Genomic DNA, 22,163 nt, shown 5'->3' with positions numbered 1-22,163 from the left:
AATATTTTTTCTGCCTTCTTTTCCCCCATTCTCTCCTTAAAAGACTCTAATTACATGTATACTTGGCCACCCAAAGTGAGTATACTTTTTTTATTGTTTAACTTTAAAAGATAATTGACTGTTTAAAGCAAAAATAAAAACAGTGACTTGTTGGGTTTATAACTTATGTAGAAGTACAATGTATGACAGCAATAGCACAAAGCCCAGGAGGGATGAAATGGAAATATACTATTGTAAGGTTCTTATATTATACACTTAAAAGTAGACTGTGCACTTAAAAGTAGACTGTGTTACAATGAAGATGTGTACAGTCATGCATCACTTAACGACTGAGATACGTTCTGAGAAATGCACTGTTAGGCAATTTCATAACAATCATATGATGTGCGAACATCATAAACTGTACTTACACAAAGCTAGATGGTATAGCCTACTACACACCTAAGCTATATGGTACTAATCTTATGGGACCACCGTCATATATACAGTTTGTTGACTGAAATGTCATTATGTGGCACATGACTGTACTATAAACCTTAAAGCAACTGCTAAAATAACAAAACAAAGCATTATAGCTAATAATCCAAGAAAAGAGATGAAGTGGAATAATGAGAAATACTCAATTATTCCCAAAGAACGCAGAAAAAGAGGAAAAGGGAATAAAGAACAGATGGGATGGGGGGAGGGAGGAGGGCGAAAGGGAATAGAGCACATGTGTATGGTGAAGGATGGTAATTAGTCTTTAGGTGGTGAACATGATGTAGTCTACACCGAAATGGAAATATAATGATGTACTCCTAAAATTTATATAATGTTATAAACCAATGTTACCTCAATTAAAAAAAAAGAACAGAGGGGACAAATAGAAAACAAAGAATTATATGGTGAGTTTAAACCTAATCATATATAATAATCTCATTAAATTTGAATGATCTATATATCACAATTAAAAGGCAGAGGTTGGCAGACTTGGTTAAAAAAAACCTAGACCCAACTATATGGTGCATAAATGAAACCAACTTTGGATATGAAGACACAAATAAGTTAAAAGTAAAAGGATGGGGAAAAAACATCCTATGCAAACACTAATCAAAAGAAAGCTGGAGAGGCTAAAATATCAGACAAACTATATTTCAGAGCAAAGAAGCATATTACTAGGAACAAAGAGTCATTCTATAATGCTATAAGACTTGATTCATCAAAAGGACATACAAATCCTATACATTTATGCATCTAATAACAGAGCTTGAAAATAAATGGAGCAAAATCTGATTGAACTGCAAGGAGAAATGGACACATCCACAATTATATACAGAGAGTTCAAAACTCCTTCTTCAAGAATTGACGGAAGATGGAGAAAGAAATCAGTAAGATATAGAAGACCTGAACAACAATGTCCACCAAACTGACCTAATTCATGTTTATAAAATATTTCACTCAACAACTACTGAATATACATTCTTCTCAAGTGCACACAATATGCTTATCAAGTTAGACCATTTAAAAGATTCAAGACATACAAAGTATATCCTGTGGTTATGATGGTATTAAATTAGAAATTAATAACAGAAAGATATCTGGAAAATTGTCAAATATTTGGAAACCAAATAACATATTTCTAAATAATCCATGGGTCAAAGAAGAAACAAAAAGATAAATGAGAATGTATATTAAACTGAATGAAAAGAAAACTCAATAAGAATTTGTGGGATGGCCCTAAAGCAGTACTTAAGAGGAAATTTATAGTATTGAATTATTAATTAGTAAATGATTAGTAGCATTCAATCATAATGCTACAAATTAAACTAGTAAAGATCAAATCAATGATCTTGAATTCAAGCACAAGCAAGCGGGGAAAAATAACAAATTAAACCCCATGTCAGCAAAAGAAAGGAAACAAACATGATCAGAGTGAAAATCAATGAAATAGAAAACAAAACAAAACAAAAAATGGAGAAAACCAATTCAGCTACGAGCAATAAAGATCAATAAAATTGCTAAACCTGTAGCCAAACTGATAAGGAAAAAAAGAGAGAAGACACAAATTTCCAATATCAAGAATAAGAGAGGCAACATCACTATAGAATCTATAGTTATTAAAAAGGATAATATGGAAATACTATTAACAACTTTATGCCTGTACTTTGACAGCTTCCATTTAATGGAAAAAATTTCTTGAAAGACACCACCAAAGCTCATCCAAGAAAAATTGATAACCTAAATAATGCTATGTCTGTTAAAGAAATTGAATTTGTGGTTAAAAATGTTCCCACAATGGAAACTACTGGAGCAGATGGCTTCACTGTGGAATCCACCAAATATTTAAAGAGGAAATACCAGTTCTGCACAAACTCTTCCAGAAAATTTAAGAGAATATAACACTTCTCAACTCATTCTGTGAGGCCAGCTTTACTCTGATGCCAAAACCAGACAAAGATGTTAAAAGCAGAAAACAAAAACAAATCTACAGACCAATAATTGCCAGGAATATAAGTCAAAAATTCTTAGCGATACTTTAACAAATTGAATTTAACGATACATAAAAAAGATGATACATTGTATCCAACTGGTGTTTATTCCAGGAAGGCAAGATTGGTTAACATTTGCGAATCAGTCAATGTGTTCACCATATTAGCAGAACAAAAAAAAAAAGCTGCTAAAAAACAAAAACAAACCTGTATGATCATCTCAATAGATACAGAAGAAGCATTTGACAAAATTCAGCATCCACTCCTGGTAAAATTTCCCAGCAAACTAGGAATAGAAATGATTCTCCTTAAACTAAGTAAGAGCATCTATGAAAAACCTTTAGCTAACATCATAGTTTAATGTCAAATGGCTAAATATTTTCTCGTAAGATCAGAAATAAGTCATGGTTGTCCATTTTCACTACTTGTCTTCAATATTGCACTGGAGAGTCTAGCCTGTGTAATAAGGCAATGAAAAGAAATGAAAGGCATCCAGATGGGAAAGGAAGAAGTAAAACTGTCTTTATTTACAGATGACATGATCATCAATGTAGAAAATCCTATGGAACCTACGAAAAAGTAACTACAACTAATAAGTAAGTTCTGTACATTTGCAGTATACAAGATCAGTGTAGAAAAATCAGTTACGTGTCTATAACTAACAATCAGAAATTGAAGTAAAAAATACAAAATATTTTCCATAAAAAATATGAAATAGGGATAAAGATAGACAAGATCTGTATACAGAAAACTATAAAACATTGCTAAGGGAAATTAAAGAAGACCAAAATAAAAGGAATTATATCATGTTTATATATTGCAAGATTGAATATTGTTAAAATGTCAGTTTTGCACAAATTAGTCTAGTGATGCAATATAATTCCTATCAAAATCCCTGCAGACCTTTTTGCAGAAATTGACATGCTGATTCTAAAATTTATATGGAAATGAAAGAGACGTGGAATACCCAAAACAACTTTGAAAAGAAGAACAAGTTGGAAAACTTAAAATACTTGATTTCAAGGTTTATTATAAAGCAACAATAATCAAGACAATGTGGAATTGGCATCCAGATAGACAAATAGATCAATGGAAAAGTATAGGGATTCCAGAAATATGCAGTCAATTTATTTTTGATGAAGGTATAGAGGTAGTTCAGTGGATAAATCATAATCTTTCAATAAATGGTGCTGAAACAATTAGATATTCATATGTAAATATATTTATATGACAAACTTTGATTCTTATGTCATATAAAAAGTTTACCATATAAAATGTTTACTCAAAATGGATCATAGACCTAAATGTAAAACTAAAATGTAAATGTAAAACCTAAAACCATAAAACTTCTAAAAGAAAACTTTTCTAACTTTAGATTAGACAAAGATTTTTTAGATACAAAACCAAAAGCATGATCCATAAAAGGAAAATTGATAAATTGGACATCTTCAAGATTAAGAATTTCTGGTCTTCAAAAGATGAGTCACAGATTGACAGAAATATTTGTCAATTACATACCTGATAAAGGACTTATATCCAGGATATATTTTTGAAACAAGTCTCAAAGGGGGCTGGCCCCATGGCGTATTGGTTAAGTGCACACGCTCTGCTGCTGGCGGCCCGGGTTCGGATCCTGGGTGCGCACCCGATGCACCTCTTGTCAGGCCATGCTGTGGCGGCGTCCCATATACAGTGGAGGAAGATAGGCACAGATGTTAGCCCAGGGCCAGTCTTCCTCAGCAAAAAGAGGATGATTGGCATGGATGTTAGCTCAGGGCTGATCTTCCTCACAAATACAAACAAACAAAAACTCTCAAAACTCAAAGATGGCCATGTGGGAGGCTCCTGAACTCACCTCCTCCCATGGACACACCAAATCTACAGCTACACATGGAAGAGTTCCCTCTGAAAGAAATTCAGAAAATAGCTGAGTGACTCCTACACATCAGGCTAATGAGAAAAAAGCCACATTGAAACAGATGGAAAAGACTGAGACAGAATCTTGCCATAACCCCACCCCTGCCACAGTAACCTACAATCAAGAGGGAACTCACAACTCACAGCTTCTCCCTGAGGAGTGAAGGGTTTTGACCCAACATCTAGCATTCCTACTATTAAGACTTCCACCTGAGGGACAGGCTCCCAGAACACCTGGCTCTGAAAGCCAATGGGTCTTGTGTCCATGAGACCCACCAAATTATAGCAAACAAAGAAAAAGTTCTTATTAGGCTTTCAAGGACTCACTATGGTTATACCCCCAGGACTCAGTGCAGTGGCAACAGACAGGAAATGCACATCTCTCAGTCTTTCCCTTAAAGAGACCTATTTGCAGCCTGAGGGTCAGGCTCCTGATTTAACATTCATCTAGGAATTGACTGCGGTCCTGCTCGAGACTGGGGATGCTGGCAAGCACCATCTCCACATTCTCCTTCTGTCTATATCTCACTGAAAGGAGCTTCTGCACATGTCTGGAGCCCTGGCTTTTGTGGCTGCCACTCAGAAGACACACCCCCTGATTGTCTGGCTCTGGTGGCCAGCAGGGCTTGCATTTATGTGTCCCACAGGACTGTGGCAAACAAAGAAACAGTTCTTAACTGGCTATGGCCCAGGGCTCAGTGCAGAGGGAGCGGACAGAAATGCCCCGCTCTCAGTCTTTCCCTGAAAGAGTTTGTTATTTAAAGTTATATATTTGTTGTTTCAAGTTATACTTTAAAGGCTACTCCCTGAAGGTCCAGCTTCCAATTACTCTGCATCTAGGTGCTGACTGAGATCCTCTCCTTTGTGGCACTGACAGGTCCTGGCACACCCTCACTACTGGAAGCCAATAAGAACAAAGAAGGTAGCTTGGACAATCACAAAGATTTGAGAGACAACAAAGACCTAAGCCTGGGCTGAATGATAAGGTTCATCTGCTAAATGAGATCACACTGTGAAGACTGGGAGAGGTGGCTGTTTTATCCAATTCACAGAAACCAACACAAAAAGTCAAGGAAAATGAAGAAACAAAGTAGTATGTTCCAAACAAAAGAACAAGGTAAAACTCCAAAAACAAAGCTTAATGAAATGGAGTTAAGTGATTTACCTAAAGAATTCAAAATAATGGTCATAAAGATGCTCACTGAGGTCAGGAGAACAATGCATGAATAAAGTGAAAATTTCAACAAAGAGATAGAAGACTTAAGAACGTACTAAACAGAGATCACGGAGCTGAAGAAGAATACGGTAATTGTACTGAAAAATTCAAAAGAGGTGTTCTACATCAGACTAGATGAAGTGGAAGAAAGGATCCTTGAATTCGACAGAGCAGTGAAATTCATCTAATCAGAGGAGCAAAAAGAAAAAAAATGAAAGAGTGAAGATAGCTTAAGGGACTTATGGGACACCATCAAGCAGACCAATATGTGCATTATAGGGGATCCAGAAGGAGAAGAGAAAGAGAAAGTGGCAGAAAGCTTATTCAAAGAGATAATGGCTGAAAAATTCCCTAACCCGGGGAAAGAAACAGACATCCAGTTCCAGGAAGTCCAGAAAGTTCCAAAAAAGAAGAATCCAAAGAGACTTACACCAAGACATATTATAATTAAATTATCAAAAGTTAAAGATAAAGAGAGAATTTAAAAGCAACAAGAGAAAAATAACTTGTTACATACAAGAGAACCCCTATAACCCCTATAACCCCCATCAGCAAGTTTTTCAGCAGAAAGTTTGCAGGCAGAAGGGAATGACATTATATATTGAAAGTGCTGAAAGAAAAAAACTGCTAACCAAGAATACTCTACCTGGCAAATTGTCCTTCAGAATTGAAGGAGAGATAAAGAGTTTTCTAGACAAGCAAAAGCTGAAGGAGTTCATTACCATTAGGCCAGCTTTACAAGAACTGTTTAAGGGACTTCTTCAAGCTGAAACAAAAGGATACTAGTTAGTAACAGGAAAACATATGGAAGTATAAATTTCACTGGTAAAGGTAAATATACAGTTAGATTCAGAATATGCTAATGTTGTAATGGTGATGGGCAAACCATTTATAAATTTAATAAATATATTATTTATTATTTATTTATTTATATATTATATATTATTATATTATATATATAACAAATATATAACAGATTTATAAATTTGTGTGAAGGTTAAAAGACAAAAGAAGTAAAAATAACTATAACTGCAATAATTTATTAATGGATATACAAGGTAAAAAGATGTAAATTGTGACATCAAAAACATAAAATGTGCGTGTGAGAATAAAAATGTAGAGCTTTAGTATGCATTTGAACTTAAGTTGTTATTAGCTTAAAATAGATTGTGATAAATATAAGATGTTTTATATAAGCATCACAGTAACCACAAAGCAAAACCTGTAAAAGATACACAATACATAAAGAGAAAGGAGTCTAAGCATACATTACAGAAAAGCATCAAATCAACAAAGGAAGAGACAAAGACAAGAAGAAAGGATCAAAGGAGTTACAAAAGAGCCAGAAAACAATTAATAAAATGGCAGTAATAATCCTATACCTACCAATAATTACTTTAAATTGTAAATGGACTAAATTCTCCAATCAAAAGACAGAGTGACTAAATGGATAAAAATCAAGAACTATATGCTGCCTACAAGAGACTCACTCAGCTTTAAAGACACACATAGACTGAAAGTAAAGGAATAGAAAAAGATATTCTGTCTTTTTCATGCAAATGAAAACCAAAATAAAGCAGAGGTAGCTACACTTAGATAAAATAGACTTTAAGTTAAAGACTGTGATAAGAGACAAAGGAGGTCATTATATAATGATAAAGGGGTCATCCAAGAAGAGGATCCAACATTTGTAAATATTGATGCACCAAACACAGGAACACCTAAATATATAAAGTGAAGATTAACAGACCTGAAGGGAGAAATAGACAGCAATACAATAATAGTAAGGGTAATATACTTCAATACCCAACTTTCAAGAAAGGATAGATCATCCAGACATAAAGTCAATAAGGAAACATTGGACTTAAACTACATGTTAGACCAGGTGGACTTAAAAGACATTTATAGAACATTCCATCTAACAGTAGTGGAATACATATTCTTCTCAAGCTCATGTGGAACAGTCTCCAGATAGATTATATGTGAGGACACAAAACAAGTCTTAATAAGTTAAAGAAGATTGAAATCATATCAAGCATCTTTTCTGTCCACAATGGTATGAAACTAGAAATCAATTACAAAATGAAAACTGGAAAATTCAAAAATGTGTGAAGCTAAAACAACATGCTACTGAACAACCAATGGATCAAAAGAGAAATAAAAAAATATCTTGAGACAAATGAAAATGGAAATACAACATACTAAAACTTATAGGAAGCAGCAAAAGCAGTTCTAAGATGTAAGCTCATAGCAATAAATGTCTACATTAAGAAAAAATAATGAGCTCAAATACATAACCTAACTTTACCAGAAAAACAAAACAAAACAAAACAAAACTAAGCTCAAAATTACTAGGAAGAAGGAAATAAGAAAGATCAGAGCAGAAATAAATGAAATAGAGACTAAAAAGATAATAAAAAACATCAATGAAACTGAGGTGTTTTTTTGAAAAGATAAACAAAATAGACAAGCCTTTAGACAAGCCTAGACTTACCAATAAAATAAGAGAGAGGACTCAAATAAAATTAGAAACGAAAAAGGAGACATTACAACTGATACCACAGAAATGCAAAGGATCATAGGAGACTTCTAGAAACAATTATATGCCAACACATTGGACAACCTAGAAGAAATGGATAAACTTCTAAAAACGTAAAACCTGCCAATACTGAATCATGAAGAAAGGGAAAATTTGAACAGAATTACTAGTAAGGAAATTGAATCAGTAATGAAAAACCTCCCAACAAAGAAAATCCAGGATCAGATGGTTTCACTGGTGAATTCTACCAAACATTTAAAGAAGAATTAATACCAATCCTTCTCAAACTCTCAAAAAATAGAAGAGGAGGGAATGCTTCCAAACTCATTTTATGAAGCCAGCATTACCCTGATACCAAAACCAGACAAGGACACTACAAAAAAAGAAAATTACAGGCCAATATCCTTGATGAACATAGCTGCAAAAATCCTCAAGAAAATATCAGCAATCCAAATTCAGCAATATATTAAAAGGATCATACACCATGATCAAGTGGCATTTATTCCAAGGATGCAAAGATGGTTCAACATCCACAAACCAATCAATGTGGTACACCACATTAAGAAAATGAAGGATAAAAATCATATGATCATCTCAATAGATGCAGAAAATACATTTGACAAAATTCAATATCCATTTGTGATAAAAACTTTCAACAAAGTGGTTACAGAGGGAATGTATTTCAACATAATAAAGGCCATATATGACAAGCTGACAGCTAACATCACATTCGATGATGAAAATCTGAGAGTTTTTTTTCTACGATCAGGAACAAGACAAGGATGCCTGCTCTTGCCATTGTTATTCAACATGGTACTGGAAGTCCTAGCCCGTGCAATTAAGCAAGAAGAAGAAATAAAAGGCATCCAAATCAGAAAGAAAGAAAACTGACTCTATTTGCAGATGACATGATATCATATATAGAAAACCCCAAAGACGTCACCAAAAAACTGTTAGAACTAATCAACAAATTCAGTAAAATTGTAGGATACAATATCAATATACAAAAATCAGTTGTGGTTCTATACATTAACAACAAGCTATCAAAAAGAGAAATTAAAAAAACAATCCCATTTACAATTGGATCATAAAGAATAAAATCCCTAGGAATAAATATAACCAAGGAGGCGAAAAATCTGTATACTGAAAAGTATAAGACATTGATGGAAGAAATTGCCTAAGACACAAATAAATGGAATTTCCGTGTTCATGGATGGGAAGAATTAATATTATTAAATTGTCCATACTATCAAAGCAATCTACAGATTCAATGCAATCTCTATCAAAGTTCCAATGACATTTTTAACAGAAGTAGGAAAAACAATTCTAAAATTTATATGGAACCACAAAAGACCCTAAATAGCCAAAGCAATCTTGAGAGAGAAGAACCAAGTGGGAGGTATCACACTTCCCGATTTCAAACACTATTACAAAGCTATAGTAATCAAAACAGTATGATGTTGGCTTAAAAACAGACATATAGATCAATGGAACAGAATAGAGAGCCCAGAAATAAACCCATGCACATATGGTTAACTTATAATAAAAGAGTCAAGTATATACAATGGGAAAATGATATTCTTTTCAATAAATGGTGTTGGTAAAACTGGACAGCCACATGCAAAAGAATGAAACTGGACCCCTATCTTATACCTTACACAAAAATAAAAATCGATTAAAGATTTGAATGGAAGACCGGAAACCATGAAAATCCTAGGAGAAAACATAGGGGATAAGCTCCTTGACGTCTGTCTTTTTTGGATATGAAACCAAAAGCAAAGGCAAGAAGAGCAAAAATAAATAAGTGGGACTATATCAAACTAAAAATTTTTTGCACAGCAAAGGAAACCATCAACAAAATGAAAAGGTAACCTACAGAACTGGAGAAAACATTTGCAAATCATATATCTGATAAGGGATTAATATCCAAAATATATAGAGAACTTATACAACTCAATAGCAAAAAACAAACAATCTGGTTTAAAAAATGGGGAGAGGAATTGAATAGACATTTTGCCAAAGAAGACATACAAATTGCCACCAAACAGGTACATGAAAAAGTGCTCAACATCACTAATCATCAGGGAAATGCAAATCAAAACCACGATGAGATATCACCTCACACCTGTTATAATGGCTATTATCAAAAAGACAAGAGACAATAAGTTTTGGTGAGGATGTGGAAAAAAGGGAACCCTTGTGTGCTGTTGGTGGGAATGTAAATTGGTGCCGCTACTATGGAAAACAGTGTAGAGGTCCCTCAAAAAATCAAAAATAGAACTACCATATGATCCAGCAATTCTTCTTCTGGGTTTATATCTGAAGGAAATAAAATCACTGTCTTGAAGAGACATCTACACCCCTATGTTCATAGCAGCGTTATTTACAGTAGCCAAGACGTGGAAACAACTTAAGTTGTTCATTGATAGAAAAATGGGTAAAGAAAATGTGGTACACACACACACACACACACACACACACACACACACACACATACACACAGGGATATTATTCAGCCATGAGAAAGAAAGAAATCCTGCCATTTGTGACAACATGGATGAAACTTGATGGCCTTATGCTAAGTGAAATAAGTCAGATAGAGAAAGACAAATACTATATGATTTCACTTATATGTGGAATCTGAAAAAAAACGAACTAATAGAAACAGAGAGGAGATTGGTGGTTGACAGAGGTGGGGGTAGCACGTGGGAGAAATGGGTGAAGGTAGTCAAAAGTTACAAACTTCCAGTTGTAAGATAAATAAGTTCTGCGGATGTAGTGTACAACATGCTGACCATAGTTACCAATGCTCTATTATATATTTGAAAGTTGCTAAGAAAGTAGATCTTAAAAGTTCTCATCACAAGAAAAAAATTTGTAACTATGTGAGGTGATGAACGTTAACTAAACTTATATGCAAATTAAAACCACAATGAGATATGATACACCTAGTAGAATGGCTAAAATCAAAAATTCTCATCATACCAAGTGTTGGTGAGGATGTGGCGCAACTGGAATTCCCATACACTGCCAATAGGAATATAAAATGATACAACCTCTTTGGAGAACAGTTTGGCACTTAAAAAGTTACACAGATACCTCCCATATGACCTAGGTATTCCAATCCTTGGTATCTACCCAAGAAAAATGAAAGCATATGTCCATACCAAGACTTTAATACAAATGTTCAAAGCAGCTTTATCTGTAAAAGCCTAAAAGTAGAAACAATCCAAATTCTATTAATAGATGAATGAATTAAAATTGTGTTATATCTATATAATAGACTACTATTCAGCAACTAAAAGGAATGCACTACTGATATATGCTACAATATGGATGAATCTCAAAAAAATACAGTGAAAGAAGCCAGCCAAAAAAAGAAAAAGTTCAAAGTATGTGATTCCACTTGTATGAAATTCTAGAAAATTCAAACTAATCTATAGTGACAGAAAGGAGATCAGAGGTTGCTTGGCATGTAGGAGTGGGGCGGCTAGGAGGATTACCAAGAGGCATGTGGAAACTTTTGCGGGTAATGGATAAATTCACTGTCTTGACTGTGATGGTGGTTTTACATATGTATATATATATGTATGTATTTATGTGAAAACTTATCAAATGATGCACTTTATTTTATACAATTTATTGTATGTTAATTATACTGAATAAAACTTTAAAAAAAGAGTAGGGAGAAAAAAACATTAGAGAATAGGGCAGGAAAAGTTCTAAAACTCTCTTTAATCTTCTTTGTTTTTTTTTTCTTCCCTTGCCCTTGCAGTTGTGCTCATTTAGTTTCCTTTAAAAGACTAGGGGCTACATTAAGGAAATAAAAAATACATAATGACTAAATGCTGACTAGGTTGTAGTAAAACTATGACATTCTCACCTTACACATGGCAACATAAAATGGTACAGCACCTCTGCGAAACAAGGTGGCAATCACATCAAGAACCTTTTAAATATGTTTATATCCTTTGATCCACTAACTCCACTTCCAGAATTTATACTAAGGAAATAATATTTTAAAAGTGAAAGGCTTAGTGAAGTATTTTAAATGGCAGGGGAAAAAATGTAAAATGTGTAATAGCAAGGGAATGATTAAGTCATTTTTGTTATGTCCAGAAAAAGAATGCAGATCAATTATATGTAGTATCATAAGAAATGCTTATGATATGTTATGCTCAAAATCAGAGTATAAAATATAAAATGATTTCTATTCTATCAATACAATTAGTTGAAAACGGTGTATACAGATGGAAAAGGTTCTAGAGAAATGAAAATAGTTTATCTGTTAGGGTGGCAGGATTTAGAGTGAATTTTCACTTATAGTTCCACTTGTATTGGTATAATGTGGCTTATTTAATAAAGAATAAAATAATAAAGACAGATTAAAACAAACCAGTGCATGTGTCTTAATATGTATTTCCCATAGCTGCAATACTGAGATTTTTAAGAAGATTACAAGATAGAAAGATGGTTGAACACATACATTTACCTCCTGTCTACCACTAGTCCACTCAAATGACAGTAAAATAATGTTTTTAAAGACATAAACATATAAGGGCAAAGACAATGAAGAGGGAGAAAATAAAATTTTGAGAGCTTTAAAGCACATGAAGAAAGCTAAATCATAAGGTGGAGGTTGAGAAAGCTGAGAAGCGGCGTGATTTCCACTGTAGGAATTTTTGGGAAATCTTATACACAGAAGAGTATAAATTGCCAGCACCAGCTCCCAGAACATGGGCAGCAGGCAAGAGAGAGAAGACTCTTCTCTGGGGAATCTGACCAGCTCCTGAGAAAACCTAAAGACAACCATACAGAGAAGATGGGGCAGCAGTTCAAACAATGTGCACAGAGCTTATGATGAACATTTCATGTTTCATTCTTATATTATGTATGAGCAGACTGTCAAGGATCATCAGTCATTTGGCAAAAACATCCAAATATTAGGAGAACAGAAAGTGAAGGAGACAGAAGGAATCAAATAATTCAAGAAAACTTCTCCAAAGAGAAAAATATGAATTTCTAGATTGAAAAGGCCAACCGAGTATCCAGCACAATGGATGAAAATAAACCCTCAACAGGCACATAATTTTGAAAATTTTAGTGCACAAAGAAAAGATTATACAAGCATCCATAAAGAAGAAAAAATGGCTGTATACAAATAATCACTTTTTCAGCTGCACCAGCCTCATTTCAAATGGTTAATGGCCACATGTAGCTAATGACTATCATATTGGACAGCACAGATAAAGAATATTTGCATCACTACAGAGTGCTCTGTTGGACAGCACTGCTCTAAGTACCTCTGCTCCTGATTTACAGTACCACTTGCTTTTTATGAAATTATATTTCCCGCATACTTTCCTCTTGGCTACTTTTCCTTGATTACATTTTGTTTTGTTGTAAGATGAATACATATTTTCTTTTTAAGGTATGCGTGTATAAACATCATCATCTTTATTTTGTTTTGCAGTCGTTTTTGCAGCAATGATATTTGAGACTATTACAAATCAAGATCTGCCTGTGATCAAGTGTGTTTTAATCAATCACAAGGACAATGATTCATCAGTGGGGATATCATCATCATATCCCACGGTAAAGTAATATTAAAATTACAACTTTAGCTACTTTCTCTAGAGACCATGCTTTGTAAGCTACTGAGACCTATCATGGCAATATGGGCTTTTCTTTTTATGTATTTAAGTATATTATGTACTCATATCTGGTGCACATGAGCATCCATACTCATTGCTACCTGGCACTCCATTCCATCAAGATTCATGTTCTCTTTGGGTTTGGATTCAGGAAGGACACTGATACTCAGCATAAATAAGTAACAGGAATTTCCCTTTCTCCTTAAAGAGAATCCAGGCTTCTCTCTCAAGCCTGAGTATCTAATTTCCAACTGCCTCCTGGATATAGATAAATAGATTTTCCATTTACTCCTTAAAATAAGCCTATGTAATTTCATTTCTATTTCCCCAAACCTGCTCCTATTCTTGTATTAATTAATTTCTATTTATGGCCCTGTCTAGTTCTCAGGCTTGAAAGCTGCGTCTCAGCATCATTTTGGACTACTTCCTTGTCTTCACACTTGGTCAGTTACCAAGTCTTGTCAATTTCATTTCTTTAATAGTTCTCATATAGTCACCTCATATTGTCTAGTCTCACTGCCACTTCCCTAATTCAACCCCTCATTAACTCCCTCATAATCACAATAATATCGTAAGTGGCTTTTTCCTTCTACAGTTCATCTCAGGTAGGGCTGCCAGACTATGCTTGCTGAGGCACAGCTACATCCTTTACTGCCTGCTTGCAACCTATAGTGACTTTGTGTTACTTAAACTGACATACAAGTTGCTCCATAATCTGGCTCTAGCTCCTTCAGGTTCCAACTTGTTTTTCATTACTCTTCTTCTTCATGCTTCATCTAACACAACCTAGGTATTTACTCAAGTAAAGGAAGCTTAGTGATAGAGAACTGAAAATATTAGAAGTCAATATACAACAAAAAGTTAACATAAATTAGCCAATTCTATGGACATTTGCAGTTAAGGATTCGTACAAATATATAGTTATTCTTTTTCTTTTATGTAAGTATAATACATAGACACGTGACATGATGCCCTGGACCACTGCCCCCCCCAAATCAGACATATTAAAAATATTCTCAAATTTTAAAAAGAGTATGAAATAGGTTTCAATAACAACATTCTACATGAATATAAAACTTCCAACTTAATACATGATTTTTTTATGCCATAAGCATGGTTGGTTTTAATTTTTTAACAGATATTGGTATCATAACACATTGGCTTATTAATAATTAAGGCATTTTGCCTACACACAGTATTTCAGTGTGGACAAAAAATGAATAATATTATTTGCTAATATGTTTTAAACTTTTAATGTCTTTTCAACTTAAGAAAATAACTGCACACGTTTAAGTGTTTTCTTATAAAACACAATGTTAAAAAAGTTAAGGGAGCCAGCCCTGATGGCTTAGTGGTTAAAGTTTGGCACTCACTGCTTTGGTGGCCCGGGGTTTGCTTCCTGGTTGTGGAACCACACTACTCGTCTGTCAGCAGCCATGCTGTGGTGGCGGCTCACATAGAAGAACTAGAATGACTTACAACTAGGATATACAACCATGTACTGGGGCTTTGGGGAGGAGGAAAAAAAAAAGAGGAATATTGGCAACAGATGTTAGCTCAGGGCAAATATTTCCCTGCCAAAAAAAAAAAAAAAAGAAAAGTTAATGTTGATTGGTCTTGGTTCCTGGTATTAAGTCCTGCATTATTTTTTCATGTAGTGTAAATTACATTCTTATGCAACATTCAGGATTGTATTAAGACTGAGCAGTTCTTAAACAACTTTAAACAGACAACTGAACAAATGCTAATGCTGCAAAGGTGAGCAGTCTTCATAGTGCACTTTCACTTTCCTGCAGTGGAAGCTACTCCTTTTGGATATTTTCCCACATCAGTGTGAAGTGGATTGTTAGGTTGTCAGTAGCTTTTTTAAAAAATGGTTTTCATTTCTCGTATAGTTTACAGTTCTCAGATGAGACATCTTTCTGGAAATGCTGTAGTTCAGGGGTGTTGTGAATAACCAAGCACTCTGGAGTAGACAAACCTTGTCAACACAACGCTAATAAATCAGCAGCTACATCTTTAGCTGCCTCACCAGTATATCCTGGAACCAAAATAAGACGGTTTTACTGTTTTCACAATCCACTGAATTATTGTTTAAAATCTGAATATTTCCATTAGTTATCATTTCTGTTTGAAGACTAAGATGGCATGTGCTGGATTTCTCCTCTGCAAAGTTACTACTTTTCCTTTGTAATTAACGGGTATTTTGGAGGAGATGCAAATATCCTGTCTCTCTTCCGATTTTGAGCTACTGATTTTAGCATCCATTAGCAGATCTTGCCTTCAACAATTATTACTGTGGTGTTTGCCTAATGGTGATTTTCTTTTTCCCTCATTCCCTCTACGTTTATTAATTGGAATTTTTCTGTGAGGAAGAGCTATCCCTTCTCTCTATTTTATTTATTTATTCAATTATTTATTTATATCAGTATGGACTCATAGATATTTATTTTATTCAATGGGTTATAACCTGAAACTATCATTTTTATTTTGTTGCTCACATTTTCCCAGTGTTGGCCATTAGGAGCTGCTTCAAGTCGGCTCCAGTGTCCTTTCAACACGTCCCTATCTTTTTTCAAGCACTTCCATACTTTCTGGCACTACAACATAGGTCAGTGTTGTCTTGTACTTTTCCTGCCTCAGCCTTGGAATTAACCACTTCTCCAAGGAGCACTGGTTTCTTGGAGAACATATTTAGAAACCAAGATCTGAGGGCTAGGTGTGCTAATTGCTACTGGTATGTCATTTCTTCTAAGCCCTCTCAGCAGGCAGAGCTAGGAAATGTATGTATGTGTACTAACTGTATTTCTCTCTCTCTATCATCTCTCTCTCTGTCTCTCTCTTTCTATCCCTCATCACCATAAGTTCATGCTGATAACTCTGTTTCAATTCAGCACCAATGTTTTCATTCTAGCTTTCTCTCTTTCCTTATTTGTACTTCTCTCTCTGACAGTAAGAAATCTGGCTTTCAATATCTATAATAATTCACTTATTTATTCAATCTGAGTCTATACATAAACTGGTTTCAGAATTGCTAACCCACATCCCAGTGAGAAACAAATTTACTAACTAGAGTACTGTATTTGTGTGCAGTTCTTTTTATCTTTAGCCTTATAGCATCCAAAGTATTATTTTCCAAAGTTACTGAGATTAGTTCTGTTCTTTCCCACTCCTTTCACTATGTTATGTTATTTATTTGTAACACAATTAAGTTCATTTGGTTTGTATTCCAATTTGAGTTCCCCCCATATCCTGGTTGGTTTTAATTATTTATTTTTTGAGTATATGAAACCTGATTACGGTCCTAAAAGCCAAAACTATATAAAAAGATATACTTAGAGAAGTATCACTCTCTCCTCATCCCTACTACCAAGTTTCCATTCTTTTCCCACCTACCTCCTGTAATTAACCAACCCCTTTAAATTGTTGATATTATTCCTGAATTTCTTGTGCACAAATGAGCAGATTCATGTGTATTTTCTTAACCCAGTTCTTTCTCACATGAAGTGTAGCATACTTGAAAGTAGATTCTTTTTGCACTTAGTTTCTTCACTTAACAGTATGTCCAGGAAATCACTCCAAAGCAGTTCATAGAGATTGTCCTCATTCTTCTTTACAGCTGCATAGTACTCCATTGTGTGGATGTACCATAGTTTATTCTACCACTCTCCTATGTATGAGCATTTAGGTGGTTTCCAATATTTTGTAATTACAAATGATGCTGCAATTAATTGTTGGAGGCATAGTCCTCGAAGTGGGATTCCCAGCTCCAAGGGTGAGTGCATATGTAGTTTTATCAGATATTGCCAAATTCCCCTCCAGAAGGGTTGCACCAGTTTGCATTCTCCCAGCAATGTATGAGAGTAGCTGTTTCCTCACAGCCTCACCAACGAAGTGTGTTGTTATACTTTAAAATTTTTGCCAGTCTGAGAGATAAGAAGAGATATCTCAGGGTTGTTTTAATTTATGTTTTTCTTTTTTTGTGCACAAACACATTTTATTTGTTTATTGCAGTAACATTGGTTTATAACATTGTATAAATTTCAGGTGTATATCATTATACTTCTATTTCTGCATAGATTACATCATGTTCACCACCCAAATACTAATTACAACCCATCACCACACACATATGCCGAATTATCCCTTTCGCCCTCCTCCCTCCCCCCTTCCCCTCTGGTAACCACCAATCCAATCTCTGTCTCTATGTGTTTGTTTGTTGTTGTTGTTGTTATCTACTACTTAATGAGGGAAATCATACGGTATTTGACCTTCTCCCTCTGACTTATTTCACTTTGCATAATACCCTCAATGTCCATCCATGTTGTCACAAATGGCTGGATTTCATCGTTTCTTAGGGCTGAGTAGTATTCCATTGTGTATATATACCACATCTTCCTTATCCATTCGTCCCTTGATGGGCACTTAGGTTGCTTCCAAGTCTTGGCTATTGTGAATAACGCTGCAATGGAACACAGGGGTGCATGTATCTTTACGCATTGGTGTTTTCAAGTTCTTTGGATAAATACCCAGCAGTGGAATAGCTGGATCATATGGTAGTTCTAGCCTTAATTTTTTGAGGAATCTACATACTGTTTTCCATAGTGGCTGCACCAATTTGCACTCCCACCAGCAGTGTATGAGAGTTCCCTTCTCTCCACATCCTCTCCAACACACGTTGTTTCCTGTCTTGTTAATTATAGCCATTCTGACGGGCGTGAGGTGATATCTCACTGTAGTTTTGATTTGCATTTCCCTGATAGTTAATGATTTTGAACATCTTTTCATGTGTCTGTTGGCCATCTGTATATCTTCTTTGAGAAATGTCTGTTTAGGTCTTTTGCCCATTTTTTTAATTGGGTTGTTAGATTTTTGGTGTTGAGATGCGTGAGTTCTTTGTATATTTTGGAGATTAACCCCTTATCATATGTATGGTTTGCAAATATCTTCTCCCAATTGTTAGTTTGTCTTTTCGTTTTGTTGATGGTTTCCTTTGCTGTGCAGAAGCTTTTTAGTTTGATGTAGTCCCATTTGCTTATTTTTTCTGTTGCTTCTCTTGCCTGGTCAGACATGGTGCTTGACCATATGTTGCTAAGACTGATGTGGAAGAGCGTACTGCCTATGTTTTCTTCTAGAAGTTTCATGGTTTCAGGTCTTACATTCAAGTCGTTAATCCATTTTGAGTTAATTTTTGTGTATGGTGTAAGGTGAGGGCTACTTTCATTTTTTTGCATGTGGCTGTCCAGTTTCCCAACACCATTTGTTGAAGAGACTTTCTTTTCTCCATTGTATGGTCTTGGCTCCTTTGTCAAAGATTAGCTGTCCGTAGATATGTGGGTTTATTTCTGGGCTTTCGATTCTATTCCATTGATCTGTGTGTCTCTTTTTGTGCCCAAACCATGCTGTTTTGGTTACTATAGCTTTGTAGTATATTTTGAAATCAGGGAGTGTGATACCTCCAGCTTTGTTCTTTTTTCTCAGGATTCCTGTAGCTATTCAGGGTCTTTTGTTGTTCCATATAAATTTTAGGATTCTTTGTTCTATTTCTGTGAAAAATGTTGTTGGAACTTTGATAGGGATTGCATTGAATCTATAGATGGCTTTAGGAAGTATGGACATCTTAACTATGTTAATTCTTCCAATCCAAGAGCACGGAATATCTTTCCATTTCTTTGTGTTGTCTTCAATTTCTTTCAGAAATGTTTTATAGTTTTCGGTGTACAGATCTTTCACCTCTTTGGTTAAGTTTATTCCTAGGTATTTTATTCTTTTTGTTGCAATTGTAAATGGGATTGTATTCTTAATGTCTCTTTATGCTACCTCATTGTTAGTGTCTAGAAATGCAACTGACTTTTGTATGTTGATTTTGTATCCTGCAACTTTACCGTATTTGTTTATTACTTCTAAAAGTTTTTTGGTGGATTCTTTAGGGTTTTCTATATATAAAATCATGTCATCTGCAAATAGTGACAGTTTCACTTCTTCTTTTCCAATTTGGATCCCTTTTATTTCTTTTTCTTGCCTGATTGCTCTGGCTAGGACTTCCAGTACTATGTTAAATAGGAGTGGTGACAGTGGGCATCCTTGTCTGGTTCCTGTTCTTAGAGGGAGAGCATTCAGTTTTTCACCATTGAGGATGATATTAGCTGTTGTCATATGTGGCCTTTATTATATTGAGGTACTTTCCTTCTATACGCATTTTATTAAGAGTTTTTATCATAAATGGATGCTGTATCTTGTCAAATGCTTTCTCTGCATCTATTAAGATGATCGTGTGGTTTTTATTCTTCATTTTATTAATGTGGTGTATTACGTTGATTGATTTGCAAATGTTGAACCATCCCTGCATACCTGGAATAAATCCCACTTGATCACGGTGTATAATCTTTTTAAAGTATTGTTGTATGCGATTTGCTAGTATTTTGTTGAGGATTTTTGCATCGATGTTCATCAGTGATATTGGCCTGTAATTTTCTTTTTTTGTGTTGTCCTTGTCTGGTTTTGGTATCAGGGTAATGTCGGCTTCGTAGAATGAGTTAGGAAGCTTCCCCCCCTCCTCAATTTTTTGGAAGAGTTTGAGAAGGATAGCTATTAAATCTTCTTTGAATGTTTGGTAGAATTCACCAGGGAAGCCATCTGGTCCTGGACTTTTCTTTTTGGGGAGGTTTGTGATTACTGTTTGGATCTCCTCACTGGTGATTGGTCCATTCAAATTCTCTATTTCTTCTTGATGCAGTTTTGGAAGGTTGTATGCTTCTAAGAATTTATCCGTTTCTTCCAGATTGTCGAATTCGTTGGCATATAGCTTTTCATAGTATTCTCTTATAATCTTTTGTATTTCTGAGGTGTCTGTTGTAATTTCTCCTCTTTCGTTTCTGATTTTACTTATTTGTGCCTTCTCTCTTTTTTCCTTGGTGAGTCTAGCTAAAGGTTTGTCAATTTTTTTTTATCTTTTTGAAGAAGCAGCTTTTGGTTTTATTAATTTTTTCTATTGTTTTTTTAGTCTCTATTTCATTTATTTCTGCTCTGATTTTTATTATTTCCCTTCTTCTACTGATTTTGGGCTTTGTTTGTTCTTCTTTTTCCATTTCCTTTAGGTGCGTTGTTAGATTGTTTATTGGAGATTTTTCTTGTTTGTTGAGATAGGCCTGTATTGCTATAAACTTCCCTCTTAGAACTGCTTTTGCTGTGTCTCATAAATTGTGGCATGTCGTATTTTCATTTTCATTTGTCTCCAGGTATTTTTTGATTTCTCCTTTGATTTCTTCATTGACCCAATCATTATTCAGTAGCATTTGGTTTAATCTCCACATATTTGTGGCTTTTCTGATTTTCTTCCTATAGTTGATTTCTAGTTTCATACTGTTGTGGTCAGAAAAGATGCTTGGTATTATTTCAATCTTCTTAAATCTATGGAGACTTGTTTTGTGGCCTAATATGTGATCAATCCTGGAGAATGTTCCATGTGCATTTGAAAAGAACGTGTATTCTTCGGTTTTTGGATGGAATGCTCTGTATATATCTACGAGGTCCATCTGTTCTAGTGTGTCATTTAAGGCCAATGTTTCCTTATTGATCTTCTGTTTGGATGATCTATCCGTTGGTGTAAGTGGAGTGTTAGAGTCCCCTACTATTGTTGTGTTACTGTCTATTTCTGTTTTTATGTCTGTTAATAATTGCTTTATATATTTAGGTGCACCGACATTGGGTGCGTAGATATTTACAAGTGTTATATCCTCTTGTTGGATTGTTCCCTTGATCATTATGTAATGCCCTTCTTTGTCTCTTTTTACAGTTTTTGTTTTAAAGTCTATTTTGTCTGATATGAGTATTGCTACCCCAGCTTTCTTTTCATTGCCATTTGCATGGAGTATCTTTTTCCATCCCTCACTTTCAGTTTGTGGGTGTCTTTAGGTCTGAAGTGTGTCTCTTGTATGCAGCATATATATGGGTCTTGTTGTTTTATCCAATCAGCCACCCTATGCCTTTTAATTGGAGCATTTAGTCCATTGATGTTTAAAGTAGCTATTGATAAGTATGTACTTACTGCCATTTTTTAACTTTTTTTTCTCAGTGTTTTAGTAGTCCTCTGTTCCTTTCTCCTTCTATACAGAATTGATGGTCTCTTTAGTTTGACCTCTGTCTGAAAGCTCTACTCTTTAGCTCCCCTCCTCCCTCATTTTATGTTTTTGATATCATATCTAACCTCTTTTTTGTGCATTTCTATCCATTATCCTCTTATCATGGAAATAGATAATTTTTCCTATTTGTGGTCTTTATTCCCCTTAAATCAGTCCCTTTAACATTTCTTGTAGCACTGGTTTCTTGGTGACAAACTCCTTTCATTTTTGCTTGTCTGGGAAATTTTT

At 34.8% G+C, this 22,163-nt stretch overlaps 1 protein-coding gene across 1 annotated transcript in view; it reads left to right on the top strand.

Moving 5' to 3' along the window:
• The window catches only part of FLT3 (fms related receptor tyrosine kinase 3), an 81,149-nt gene that overhangs the window by 9,334 nt on the left and 49,652 nt on the right, over positions 1-22,163 (top strand). Inside the window, exon 2 of the mRNA XM_058547927.1 lies at positions 13,614-13,735. Within this exon, the coding sequence (XP_058403910.1) occupies positions 13,614-13,735 (122 nt within the window). The remainder of the gene's footprint in view (positions 1-13,613; positions 13,736-22,163) is intronic.

Source organism: Diceros bicornis, chromosome 9, assembly GCF_020826845.1.
Source record: "Diceros bicornis minor isolate mBicDic1 chromosome 9, mDicBic1.mat.cur, whole genome shotgun sequence".
NCBI lineage: Eukaryota > Metazoa > Chordata > Mammalia > Perissodactyla > Rhinocerotidae > Diceros > Diceros bicornis.
This window is presented reverse-complemented; position numbering and strand designations above follow the sequence as displayed.